This window comes from Lipophrys pholis (genome assembly GCF_963383615.2).
Source record: "Lipophrys pholis genome assembly, chromosome: 23".
Taxonomy (NCBI): domain Eukaryota; kingdom Metazoa; phylum Chordata; class Actinopteri; order Blenniiformes; family Blenniidae; genus Lipophrys; species Lipophrys pholis.
In genome coordinates, this window is record NC_137645.1 from 812,581 (window position 1) to 826,383 (window position 13,803).

The 13,803-nt window shown below is 48.4% G+C and overlaps 3 protein-coding genes across 3 annotated transcripts; 1 reads left to right on the top strand and 2 right to left on the bottom strand.

Moving 5' to 3' along the window:
- Window positions 1-472: 472 nt before the first annotated feature.
- mdh1b (malate dehydrogenase 1B, NAD (soluble)) lies at window positions 473-2,649 on the top strand (the record flags this gene model as incomplete). The annotated part of the gene is given in 10 exon segments (XM_080492692.1): window positions 473-494; window positions 564-676; window positions 748-882; window positions 948-1,161; window positions 1,164-1,333; window positions 1,412-1,756; window positions 1,758-1,969; window positions 2,141-2,316; window positions 2,388-2,527; window positions 2,620-2,649. Coding segments are annotated over 10 exon segments (1,557 nt in total).
- A 215-nt stretch (window positions 2,650-2,864) lies between these two features.
- retreg2 (reticulophagy regulator family member 2) lies at window positions 2,865-9,448 on the bottom strand. The gene is made up of 9 exons (XM_080493142.1): window positions 9,123-9,448; window positions 8,717-8,820; window positions 7,605-7,635; window positions 7,372-7,501; window positions 7,222-7,306; window positions 6,999-7,136; window positions 6,755-6,843; window positions 6,004-6,139; window positions 2,865-5,271 (listed from the first exon to the last, which is right to left on the bottom strand). Exons 1-9 carry the CDS (start codon window positions 9,374-9,376, stop codon window positions 4,481-4,483), a joined length of 1,758 nt encoding a protein of 585 aa, XP_080349268.1. The 5' UTR covers window positions 9,377-9,448; the 3' UTR covers window positions 2,865-4,480.
- Window positions 9,449-11,050: 1,602 nt separating this feature from the next.
- prkag3a (protein kinase, AMP-activated, gamma 3a non-catalytic subunit) lies at window positions 11,051-13,526 on the bottom strand (the record flags this gene model as incomplete). The annotated part of the gene is made up of 12 exons (XM_080492693.1): window positions 11,051-11,289; window positions 11,377-11,523; window positions 11,600-11,637; window positions 11,711-11,876; window positions 11,954-12,080; window positions 12,160-12,214; window positions 12,305-12,344; window positions 12,770-12,834; window positions 12,911-12,992; window positions 13,130-13,266; window positions 13,376-13,415; window positions 13,509-13,526. 12 exons carry the CDS (start codon window positions 13,524-13,526, stop codon window positions 11,173-11,175), a joined length of 1,032 nt encoding a protein of 343 aa, XP_080348819.1. The 3' UTR covers window positions 11,051-11,172.
- Window positions 13,527-13,803: the final 277 nt, after the last annotated feature.

Here is a 13,803-nt window from a genome sequence, read left to right on the forward strand (position 1 = left end):
AGACTGTTGTACTGGGAGCCCGTTTTGTTTTACTATTACTGTAGCGCCAGAAGTGCGAACACAGGAATGACACTCAGAACTTTGTTTTATTTTGACACTCGGCAGTGAGGGGTCTGCTCGCCCGCAACATCCCCGCAACTCACAGTGCAACACAGATCTATTCAAAATAAACCAGCAGAGATACAAGAGGAACACGGGGCGACAACACGTCACCATGGCAACCAGATGACAGCAACGAGCAAACAAAGTTCCGGCCGGCGTTTGTAGCATCGCTACACTATTATTTCTCTCCTTTGACCTTTCCTCTCAAAAGAGATCGAAGGAGAGACAGGCACACAATATTCACTCTGGAATTTTCTAGTTACTCGAAAAAAATCTAATGGGTGATACTTTGGGGTCGTCTCGAGGATTACACGGACTCATTTCGTTGCAGCTCATCTTGTCTCCTAGCAACCGACACTTTCTGTAAATAATGGCAATGTTCACGCTCGCCGGTAAGATAAAATCTATTCATGTATAAAATCCAGTGCTCAGAGTAAATCAGATTTTTCTCACCACTGCAGGTAAAGCGGACTGTCCGTTCTTTGCCAAAGCGGAACTTTTAGCTGATGCTCTGCAGAGATGTCTGCCAGACTTCAGAGTCCACAAGATCTCGGTCCTGCCAGACAACTGGACGGTAATGCTTTTTTTTTTTTTTTTTTTCCTAACAAATATTGCTTTGTCTGACTCCCTCCATGTTTGTGATAGGAATGGCTGGAGGCCACGTGTGAGATTAGAGGCTGGGAACACAAACACTCTCCTCTGGTTTGGAGGGACCTGGTGGTCCAAGGGGGCAAGGCGATGCTCTTAGGGGGCTTCAGTGACTTTCTGGAGCACTGCCAGGTAAGCAAATATATGATCATGGAATCAAAGCCCCTTCACAGCGTCTTTAATCGGTGGCTATGCAGGAATACTACGGGATCACTTCAGACATGCCCACAGACTCGATGCTGAGTGTCGCTGCTGAGAACCTGCAGGCCAAACTTAACCAGACGGCCGAGGAGCAGCAACGTGTCAGCCTCATTCAACCCTTTCACATATGGATCAGTGGGTGGGTCCACCTTACAGACAGTCAATGTCTTAAACTAAACAACAACCCCACTAAACTAACTGCCGTCTTCCCAGTGCTCTCAGCCCACCCTGCCACACACTGATTCCCAGACTGCTCTCTGCTGAGACCTTCCCCCGGGTTTCTGTCATCAGCCTCCATCTGCTGGACCTCGAGGGCACTGAGGAGGATTTGGAAGCTCTGAGGATGGACACTCAGGACCTGGCCCTCGGTACGCTCCATCAGGTACGATAAACTACACACCTGTGTTGTTTAAGCTGGAAAATAAAAAAAGAGAGAAACTGATGCAAGGCTTTTCTTCAGGTGACGATTCACACCAACGTGGAGCGAGCATTCAGAGACGCCGACGTCATCCTCCTCCTGGACGACGGAGCAGCTGATGGGGAGGGTGACCCCAAGGAGGACAGGAGGAATAGAGTGATGAAGATCTCAGAGCGGTACAGAGAGTACGGCCGATTGATCGACTCCAGAGCGCAGAGGAAGGTGAAGGTGATCGTGTCCGGCGACTCCCTCGTCAACCTGAGATGCTCGCTGCTGCTGGACTGTGCTGCCTCAGTTGACAGCCAACAATTTATCGCCATGGCAACCCAGCTGGAGAACAAAGCTAAGGCCATCCTTGCAAAGCAGCTGAGAGTGAAGGCTTCAGGTATCTGGTAGAAATCCTTTGGACTTATTTTATTTAGCACCGCCTACTTTTCCAACGTATTCCTGGTCTCCAGATGTTACAGATGTAATCGTGTGGGGAAACATCAGCGGCCTTTTCTACATTGACCTGCAGATGGCAAAGGTTTTCAACTATGATGGGCCAATAAAAGGACCTCAGTTCTTCTCCCAGCCAGTGCTGAAGGTCCTTCACGACCGGTGCGTTGCAGTGGGACGTTCAGACTTCCTGTTGAAACATGTAGATGGTTGTTTGGAGGTTCTGTAAACAAACACGATAAGATCCCGTCAGGTTACAACACTTCCCAGCAAACTCAGCTGTGCAAATGTTCATTTCACAACGTGTCTGACCGAGAACCCCCCCCCCCCCAGGAAATGGCTGGAAACAGATCTTCAACACCTGGCAGGTTGTCAGCGAGGAGCCGTGACGGCGAAGACAGACCGGGCGGCCGGCATGGCGGCGGCCAACGGCGTCCTCACCGTCTTGAGGGCTTGGAATGGCGTTGGAGATTCACATGAGGTCCTGTCTGCGGGCGTACTGTGCACAGGTTAGGAGACACTACCAGACACTCCCGCTGGATCCGGAATCCAGCTGGTGATGAAACTCGTCTGCTCGTAGGACACTACAACGTTCCAGAGGGCGTCGTCCTCTCGGCCCCAGTCGCCTTCAGAGAGGGGAAATGCTGCGTGCTGGCTGACCTGACTGTCGGAGACAAGCTGGAGGACAGACTTCAGCTTTCAGTCCACGAGCTGCTGCAGGTAATAACAGAAGTAGCAGTAATATCTGAACCAAAGAAATAATTCCATTTAAAGCAAATGTGGGAAAAAAGGTGTTTTTGTTCTTTTCACAGGAAAAGGAGTTTGCAGAAGGAAGCAATTGACTCTTAACTACATTAGAAAAGGATTTTCCAGTTATTCAGGCTCTATTCTACCACTCAAGATGAAACCAGGATGTCTGTGGCTCCTGAATGAAAAGGAGTTTAACCAAACAAGACTTGGTTTATTATTGATATTAGGAATTAATGGGCCAAATATCTAAGTCTGTTAGATCTATTAGACTGTCACAGTTCAAATGATCAAAGTTTACACTCCGTTTGCTTCAGTTTGTTCTTTTATTCTCTTACGTTCACATGTGGAGTTGTTGCACTTTTATTCGACCAGTTTCACAACAATATTCTGCTTCAGGAAACTCGGTTACATTTTTCGTTTATTTTTTCTAAAGACGTAAAAGATCAAACTGAGTACTTTATGGAAAAAGGAGAAATTAGAAAATATATTCCTTTTTTTTTCTTTTTCTTTTTAAATTGTACAGTTCAGTTAAGTGCCTTTTTTGTATTTATATATATATATTTATAGTTTAAGAAGCAGTATTTTAAGCAAAAACACACAACTACCATAGACACACTAGTCTGTTAATTTCCTTCTTCAGATCCGATGTTACCCTCTCCGACACATCAACAGTGTGACTCCCTCACTGTAACGCAACATTAGACATCAATGGGCTTGTTTAACCTGAAACATTCAAAGGTTTGTTTCCCTCACGAATTGTGCAGTACGTTGTCAGCTGACAAGGAGAACTTGAACAGAGTGCTGTTTTTACATGCAGAATATACACTTTTCTACACTATACACAAGGAGGCATTGACTGAAAGAAAAGAAAAGAGGTTAGTACAAATACAGTGCACTACGACGGGGTCGGAAAACGGACACGCGTTCTGCCATGTTAGACTGACTTCACACCTCCCAACCCCGAGATGTGGAACATTTAACCCTCCTCCGCCTGGACGGATGATCCAGAGCCGCTCCAGTAGCGGTCACACTAAGACTGACCTCACACACACGCCGATCATGGGAAACACATGCGTGATGCGCGGCATGCACAGACTGGCCGGGGAAATATACACACCGAGGGGATGATGTACAAATCTAACAAGTCTGTGTCGCAGATCAACAACAGCTTCGTTTAAATGTGGAGATAATTAAGGTTGAGTTCCCAGTGACGCCAGTAATTTTGTCTCGAGGCAACAAGTGATTGAATGTCAAACCTCAGAGGGGAAGTTAGGCTTTTCTTAATAACGGAAACTCTCATACATACAATCACGACTGGCAACAAACTGGACGTTCCAAACCCCCCCTCAGCTTTAACTTCCATCAAGCGTCTGTTAAATTAAATAATTTATAACATTAGTAACAGAATCCAATGTTTCACCTCTTGGCAGCACCTTCTACATAAACATCTGAACAGGAAACAAGACGAGAGGTGAAGGGGAACAAAACGAAGGCTTCACCGCCGACAGCGGCGACGTCTCCGTGACGTTCCCCTCAGCTCTGCTCCAACAGAACCACAACACTGAGCCGTGTGCGGAAGCTTCCAGTAAAACTGTGTCGTTATGTATGAATGTCACCTGACCGGAGCTGATCATCCTCCACGAGACGCCGCATCTCCACCATCTCTAACGTCTCACCCTTACACCCCCCCCTCCGCCTCCCAGAACCAGGACCCTGTGGCCACTTCAAAAAAAAAAAAAAACACTTTCCCTTTTTAAAGAGGCTTTTAACTCTTAAGGACGCTCTTTAAATTTGTAATTTTAGGTGTTTGTGTTTTTACTGTGTACTTTGAGTTTTTCCCAATGAAAAGTGCTTTAAAAATAAAAGGTATTGTTATTCATTACAAATCAAAAGGCTTGCATGTTGGGGGGGTTGAGGGGGCGGCTACGATTGTGGTGGATGCAGGGGAGGAGACGCGTCCAGAGCTCTGTCCCCCGCCTGTCTGTCAGAGCCGAGGTCCAGCTCCTCGTCCGCCTGCTCCAGTTCACTTTGGTCCAAAAGCTCAAAGTCCTCGTCCTCGGTGGGAACTAGCGTGTCGTCGGGGAAGTCCTCGCCGACGCCGCTCTCCGTCGTGATGGCCTCGTCCAAGTGTGCGTCCGGACCGAGCGGGTCTATCGTGGTGGCTGTAGCGTCGGCGGCGGTAGGCGGTTCGGCGGCGGTAGGCGGTTCGGCGGTGTCCAGCGCGCCCGGCGGGATCTCAGTGGGGAGGAACTCGTCCAGCGACGGCTCCTCGCCAGAGCGCAGCAGGGCGAACAAAGTGTTCTGCACCACAGTGGAGATGGCCGTGCTCACGATCTCCTCACTCAAGGCCTCCAACGACTGCTGTGCACCCTGGGTAACCGCCGGTTCCTTCTCCCGCCCCTCTGCTTCCGCCGCCACGCCCGAGCCGGGCAGCGCGGTCTCCTCGTCCCCGGGCGGCCGGCCGTGTCCATTAAAGTGCGTGTTGACGAAGTGGAGCGGGGAGGCCAGGTGCTGGATGAGCAGGCTGGTGGGGCTCAGAGACTCCACCTCCGACGGAGCGCCCGCCTGGCCGCCGTCCGCCTGGCTGGGGCGGCGCACTGGGAAGTGAAGCAGACTCTGCTCGATGGACGGGAACTCCTCCACCGAGGGGAAGTCGGGGAGGTCGCGCAGGAAGGGATCCTCCGGGTCGCTGTGGAGACTCTGCTGGTCCAAGTCTGGAGGAGAAACCACACCGGGACTCAGTACACCCCACTGAACAGTAGAAACACTTTCAATGTCTGCATCTGAAAACTATAATTTGAAGAGGAGAACAGGATCTAGATCCTGTTCTCCTCTTCAAATCTAGAGGAGGATCTAGATCCTGTTCTCCTCCAGGAGGCGGAAACAACAATAAAAACCAAAAACTATAATAAACATGGGAAACTTATGAAAAACAACCAAAAACAAACAAAGAGGAAGACTGGGAACAGAACAGAAAACACAACTACATTCAGTAGATGACAATAAAATTAAATATATTTATATAGCCTCCAATAAAATTTAACAAAATAGATTGAAACATATGAATATATATTGAATTATGATGGCCCACAACAGAAAATGAGCCAGAATCAAAACTAAATGGGGTAGAATAGAAGGCAATAATATACCAATACTGTATAGCAGGAGTGGGCATTCCTGGTCCTCGAGGGCCGCAGTCCTGCACGGTTTCTATGTGTCCTCACATCAAGACAGCTGACAGCAATGATTGGCTCGTTATCAAGCTTTCTGCAGAGCCTCATGACAACTCATGAGCAGGGAGACATGGAGAACACGCAGGAATGTGGCCCTCGAGGACCAGGAATGCCCACCCCTGCTGTATAGAATATTGGACTAAAGTAGAATGAATTACAGAAGTAGAGTCAGAGAGAGTGACTGTTGGAATCAGTCGCAGGATGGCGGTTCACCTTCGGAGACGTCGGTGAGCTGAGGAGTTGTGGCTCTGGACACCGAGAAGCCGCCGCTCTCCAGGATGGACGCCTCCTCGTCCGACAGCTCCGAGTCCGTGATGGCCATGGCCAGAGCCGTCGTCTTCACGTCCACCTGGACAAAAATCAACCGGGGGAAACTTTGAAATCAGATGAGGGACAATGAGACTTTAGTGGAATTCAAGTGGCGCCGGGGGACGGAAGGACGGAAGTTTTCATTTTATTTCAGCAAACCCCCGTTTACCTCCTGGAATCAAAGAGCCAGCTGGTCTTTTATAAAGAAAAAAAAAAAACTCTGCAGCTTGAAAGGAGATTGAATTGTTGAAATTCACATTAATAGCTGCACCATTTTCAAAAACATTAACATGGAATTCTCTCAATACGTCTTAACCTGAAGGCGTACCGAGGCCAGATGCATTTCTGTGAGAGAAACAAGGGGGCGCTATGGAAGTGCGCCGTAGCAAGAGTAGAAAAAACTCTAAGTTCTTTTTTTTTTTTTTTTTTTAAATTGTCCGCAACAAAAAACTCAAATTATTCTTAAAACTCAACATTTTGCCCAGGCCTACTCCATCATCTGGACTGACTCCAGCAACGTCACACGTCTACTGATGAAACACAATCCTGGAGGTCACGTACCACAACACACACCTTGTATAGAGAAGCCCACACACACACACACTAAAACCTCTAATCTCTGTATCCTCTGTGTGTGTGATGTGTGTGTTCGTACCGTTGGAGCGAAACAGGACAGCTCCTCCTCACTTTCACTTTCCGTTTCAGCTCGCGGCTCGTCCCCTTCCTCCATCTCCTTCTTCACCTCTGTCAACACACACACACACACACACACTGAATGTGTCAACACGCCTCCTGCACAACAGCAGAAGCGGCTCAAGGTTTCAATAACAGTCACTATTGTATCTAGTATTCCTCCCGATGTTCCAGCTTTCTAAAGCGACACTGTGACCAACACTCACTCCTCTTGTCGTGCTTGCGGTGCTCGGTGTCTCCCTTCATGCTGTAGTCCAGCTTCATCAGGATGGGCTCCAGGCCGGTGTACATCCTCTGGATCAGCTCGTGATACACCACCAGTGGCCACAGCAGCACGCTCAGCACTGCAGGGGGTTGGGCAGAGCACACGCCGTGAGCAGGCTGACCACAAGGCAGCCGTGTGACTGGCGCTAAAGGGAGGAGACTCGCCTATGATGTAGGAGATCATGATCCCGGGAACGTAATGTCCGACCACGGCCAGAACAGAGCCGCCGCTGCACATCAGCACACAGAACTGGAAAGCAGAGAGACGTTAGTGGAGGAACAAGATGGACGTCCTGCAGGTGTGTGGCGACGCACCTTTCCATGGTTCTGCCGTTTGTACTGCAGCATCTCCTGCAGGTACAGGCAGCAGGTCAGGTAGCTCTCAGCCAGGTGGTGGCTGAGCTCCGGGATGCTGAGCAGGCGCTGCTCGGCGCCCAGCAACTCACTGCAGGACACGGAGAAGACAGGGAAAATGTTTGGCATCAGATAACACCCACTTCAGACCAACAACGACGTCACTGAAAGGTGGATTTGGACGCGACACACACCTTTGAGCAGGATGAGGTTCCACGTGTTGAACTGCAGGAGAGAAAAGTGACAGAATTAGCGACTCAATAAGAGGACAAGAATGTCATTTAAAGTCACACATTGGTGAGTTTCAGTTGTTTTTCCTCTTTCTTTACTACTACACATGGAAGGTTTCAGGAGGCATGTTGATTTGAAGCTCTGAGTGTGCCGATACGGAGGACGGTGACACCAACCAGCTCAACGACAGGTTTTTCTAGAACAACCCCTTCCCCTCTCCCCCGAGCGTGCCCCAGTTCGAACCCCAGCGTGAACCGCTGTGTCGTCATTGAAACGGTCCACGAATGTGGTCATGCCAGATATTGGAAGCACCAATTTAGACTTTTGTTCCACATAATAATGACATTTATGATGAAGCAGCAAGGCGACATAAGACCTGAACACTAGTGGGAACAAACTGCCTGCAGGAAGAACAAAACATGAACGGCCTGTTTGAGCCGTCGTCACCGATTCGTTTGCATTTCCAGGTCAAAATGGTGAAGAAGTAACGCATCGAGAATTATATCAAAAGGTCATCAGTTTTAATATTTGCATGTCATGCACAACATTTGGTCTCGGTGCTGATATGAATGCAAACGATGCAGCAAGTAAAAATAATCACAAAACACCGGCTCCAGAAGAAAAGACCCTACCACAGCATTCTTTCTCACCACCATGAAGCAGCTGCAGAATCTGGAACAAACATTCTACATTTAGATAAATGATGGTGAAAATAGTGAATGCACCTAGCCACTGAAACAGATGAAAATTAACTACAAGCGCCTCATATTCAGATTCTATTCATTTCCAGGTCAACCCCCATTTTTTATTTTGCTTTGTGTGTTTTTTTTCTGTTTTAATTTCCTTTTTTGGGGAATACATTCACACTGTTCCTTGTTTTGTTGCGGGTTGTGTTGATGGGGGGAAAAAGTTATGAAGAAAAACTAAAAAGAAAGTCGTAAAGAAGATGGAAGGATGGGTGTTTTCTACTTTGGAAAGAAACGACAGTAAAAAAAAATAATAAAATAAATCACGCACAGGGAGAACATGCAAACTGCACAGAAAGGTCGAAGCAGCATGAGAGGCCCGGGCTCACCGGTGATGACGGGGAGGCCGGGCTTCCACCTCTCCAGCAGCATTAGCCCCAGCAGGGACACGCTGAGCAGGAACAGCGGCCTCAGGGAGGTGGAGGACAGCAGCCTGGGGAGACACACCGAGGCTCGGGTCATTGCACTGACAGACAGGAGGCAGGGAGAACGGGCAGCGTGGCTCCGGTAGGATCTATCTTCGCATCTGCAGCGACACGACACCGCGGATTTAACGCAACAATCGGTTTCCGGACAGCCGCCGTGATGCTCGGCCCCCCGGCAGGAGATTCCCCGCACGCCGCATTAGCACGACGCTACGGCCGGGATTAGCTAATTTATCCCGACGTCCGGGCCGAGGCGTCCCGGCTGACACCGAGCGGCCGCCTCCCGGCGCGGAGAAGCAGCGTTCCTCACCAGAACAAGGTGTTGAGCGTCAGGGCCACGGAGATGCTGTGCAGCGGCCTCTCCCACACCAGCAGCCGCTGCAACCGCAGCAGCGGGCTCTCGTACTGCGACAGCCAAGCCTGGAGCCGCTCCCGCAGGCGGACCAGCTCCGGGCTGTCGTCCCCGCAGCTCGGCTCCGAGGACCCCGCGGGGAACAGGTCCTCCAGGCCGACCGAGGAGGAGCCCACCGAGGGCCGTCTTCCGCTCTCCCCTCCGCTCGCCATGTTTCCTCCACTTTGTTATGTTGTGTCGGAGATCACGGGGCTTAAGGAGAGACAACCGCCAAGCTCCGCGGAAAAAGGACAGTGAGCACTTCTGCTCTGTGCCTTCAAAATAAAATCAGAATCACCGCTTCATTCGGTATATACTGCGCCTATGTATCTATATCGAGTACACGTACAAGTAATACACGTTGAGTCGAAAATAATTAAAACAGTATCATGAATCCAAATTCACATGGGTGATAAAATATGTCAATTTGATCAATAGTATCATATCTCGAACTTTATTCTGGACGAGTATCGGTAACTTGACGAGCAGAATGGCGGAGGGATATAATGACGAAACATGAGAAAAAACATAGTCACGTGTTTCCTTGTTTACTGTATAGCTAGGACCATAGACACATATCTGTAGAGTCGTAGACGCACACCCGTAGACCCAGAGACCTCTATCTGTCAGGCAATCTACCGATTGCGCTGCGCAAATAACGAATCCTTAGCTCGCACACACATTGGCTGATCACGAAAGCATTTGTTGATGGCGCAGCGGTGAGGGTTAGGGGCAGCACAATCGGTGGATCGCGCAAATCGAACAAAAGCGCTCACATATCAGTACACGGGAGCTGTACTTGTGTGGTCGCCATCTTGGATGGGTCTCTGCGTCGCTTCTCGTGCAATGTTTACACGTTTTAAATGAAGATGACACACTAATTTATCAAACGAATTTTCACGTAGGTTGTTTTTTTACGAACTTCAGACACAGCTATGATGCAGGATGGTTTGATGCGTAAAAAAATATTTTTCATATTGTGGACAAAAAATGTGTAAGTAATATTGAACACCCTAATGGACTGAGACCCATCCAATATGGCGGTGATACTATCCCTGCATGCTTAGTGCGCCTTGTCACGGACATTGGCATTGATGTTTATAAGTCCTTGTAAGAAAACACAATGTGCACTCATGTAAATAATAGATTTCTTTATTGAGTTCATACATTTTACAAAATACAACGTGTTTTTAGGACTATGTCATTAAATATCACTATTTGAAGGCTTATTTTTCTGTGTCACTTAATATGAAAAAAAAAGTCATATTGCTGTATAAATGACCTGCTTTCGCTTGTCTGTATCCTATGCTTCCACGTTACAAGTGATACAGTTTACATGTGTTTCCTCCCATAGTCCAAAATTATGTGTTTGGGGTTAAATGGTGACCCTAATCTACCATGTGAAGGTCTCATATAAGCCATTTACGAATAAGTAATCTTGCATTCATTCACACGCACAAATGAAAGGATGCAGGTGGGATCTTGACAAAGTGAATGAAACATAAAACAGCCAAAAAAACATATAAACCCCAATAAATAAACAAATACAACAAAACCCATGTGGGTAAACAGAAACATTTTGAGTAAACACTTATTGATCAATTTGATCAAATACAAATTGCAGAATCAAGGTTAGATAAAGTCAGTGGTTAGATCACAGAAGACATTTTGTTGTAAACAGTCGCGCTGCCAGGAAAATGCTATTCCTCTTATATTTTCTCATTTGGGTCCAGAGCCAATTTCTGAAAGACACAGATAAAAACTACTGTGGAATTCAGGCAGCCGGACTTGAGCGAGTGTTCAGAAGCACAGAACACGTGAGAGGCAGAGGAACCAGACACCCGGGAGGGTGGATGGTTATCAGGAGGAAGTGGGAGAGAGGCTCCAGGGCCTACCTGCCTGGGTCCACTGTCCAGACTCAACCCTACCAACATGGTAAAGGAGAGCGGGGGGGCTCTGTCCCCGGGTGCTAGGACAAAAGGGTGTCAATACCTGCTGGGGTTAAGACCATGGCCTGCAGCAGGTCAGACAGAGAGATGATTCCCTTCACCACATCCGCCCGGTCCACCAGGACCAGCCGATGGACCTGGAACAAGGAGGAAAAACAAGACGGGAGCGAGATGAGCTGCTGTTATTCTCTGGTCCAGTGACGTGAGGAGAAACCAAGACGTACTTCAGCTTGCACTATGCGGTCTATGATGGTTTCCAAAGTTTCATCGGGATAACACTTGATCACACCCTCAACGTAGCAGGAGCGCCGGCGGATGGCCTCCTGCATCGTCATGTCCAGATTGTTGTAAGTCTTCTGGGCGGCGAGATTCTGTCAACAAATAAACACGTCTGTGTCTGTATTTCCAGATCTTAGCGGTGATAACAGACTTGTCCTTTCTACTCACAATGACATCAAATCTTGAATAGAGAGCCACCACTTTGTCTGGAAAACAAAGCACCGGCTGCAGAGATGGAAAGCGAATGAACACGGGTGTGTAGTTTACAAAGAGGTCTACCTTGGTGGTCCACCACCGGCAGTGCAGACACCCGCCTCTCCACAAATATGGAGAGGGCGTCGTACAGTGACGCCGTCTGCTGGACGGTGGCGACGTTCCTGAACGTGCCGATGGCGAGCTCCTGGATACGTCTCCTTATGAACGCAGGCTGGGGGATTCGTTTCCCCTGGCAACAGGCAAACGGCAGAGTTGAAGAATGGCGGCACGTAACGGTCTGAGCAACACGGGAGGAGGCGTGCTCACAAATATGTGGAGGAACTTGAGGATCCTTTTGTGGGTCAGGATGTGCAGGACATTCCCAGACTCCGGATCGATGACGGGCAGCCGGTGGATTTTATATCTGAGTAAGGAATAGATGGCATCAAAGAGGCTGGAAGGAGAAGAGAGCTGATTAGCATGTAAATGGAGTTAAAGGAGTAAGATGACATGTGGGTGTGGCTCGTGCTGACCTGGCCTCTGGAGAAATGCTAATGAGGAAGTGATTGGAATACTGTAAGTAGATATCTGGACAGAAGAAGAGAGAAGAGCTCAAGTGGAAGTCGGCCGAGACGACACCACTCATCCGTGCCGGCTATTTACTTTGCTGTGATTCACCTCTCCATGTTTCGATCTTGTGACTCTCCAGCTCGTACATCTGCACCTTCCAAAGCAACGTCAACACATGAGTCACCGTGGCAACAACAACAATGTGAAACGAGGGCGGGACAAGTTCATCCTTCCACAAGAGTGAGATCTGTGTGCTTTTATTGCTCTCTGTGGACTATAATGAAAAGATAAGGACTCATTGGTCAAGGACGTGCATTTGTAGGATGAGTAGTGGAATATGTGGCTTCCACCTTTGAAAAACTTCTCTTTCAAAGACAAAACAGCATTTCTTTGCTGTTGACTGTTTGGTGGGTTGCATTCTAATGAAACAGGACATATTCTCAATTTAACAATTTATCAATCCCATCTCACGTCCACTTCCTTCATTGTGTTTGCACCAAGTGTCAGCGATCGACACTAAATAACCCAAACTTACATGTACATACTTCTAATGTGTAGTTTTTGCGTATTCACACTCACCATGGGAGACTTATAATAGCAATGGAGTATGTTGATGAAATCTGTAATCGTCAGCATCCCTGTGACGGAAAAGGAGTTATTATAACTCACAACATTCAAATCTTCACAGACGGTGCGATCGATTCCTCATCTTACCTACAAATCTCTGCAGCTTGGCGTCCCAGAGAGGCGCAGCCCTCAGGCCGTTTGCCACCAGAGCAAAAAAGGCCTTTTTCACCTGTTGGGCAGCAGAATAATCCACCACAAGTGAAGCTTTTCACGAAGACAAAAGAGTTTGTGTTGCAGCATCTTGTGTGTGTGTGTGTGTGTGTGTGTGTGTGTGTGTGTGTGTGTGTGTCTGCACGGCGGCCTCACCTGCAGCGTGGTGTCAAATATGACCAGTTTACAGCTGGTTGGAATGGCGTCGTAGCAGCGGTGACTTTTCATGAAATTCATGTAGACTGTGGCATCAGGCTCCGGGGAGGAATGGCAGCAGCTGCTTTCAGCCCCGTCTGAGCAGGGAGCAGATTTAGACATGGACATATGTGCACACATGCACAGCAATGACCAGCATGCAGGTTAGATCTGAAACCCACACGGTCATATTTCTAATAACTGCACCTTGTCCCTGGAGTTCTGTCTTCTTTCCTCTTGATGACACCTGAAACACAAGCAGCTCAACATTCTGCACACGACAGTTTAAACTCCTCAAACCTTCACCTTTCCTCGCCGTGTTTCACATTTAGTGCGTCACCTGCGAAGGAGGCTCCATGATCCTGTGGTGTGTCCATGAAGAAGTTGTTTTCAGAGCAGCAGACGGCTGGGTTTGTTACCCTTGGGTCTATATTAGGAGTTCTGGAGTGGTATGTGTCAGGCCAAGGAGGGGCGGGGCCAAAGGAGCTGGCGGGGGTCCAATGGGAGGGCCGCTGTGTCACAGTTCCTCCAGAACCAGGCGTCGTTTCTCCTCTGGGAAATCTCATCATCTCTTGGGAATCGAAACGTGCAGTCGCTTTTAATGTAGTTTTAAAGACACAAAGTGAAAGTATTCC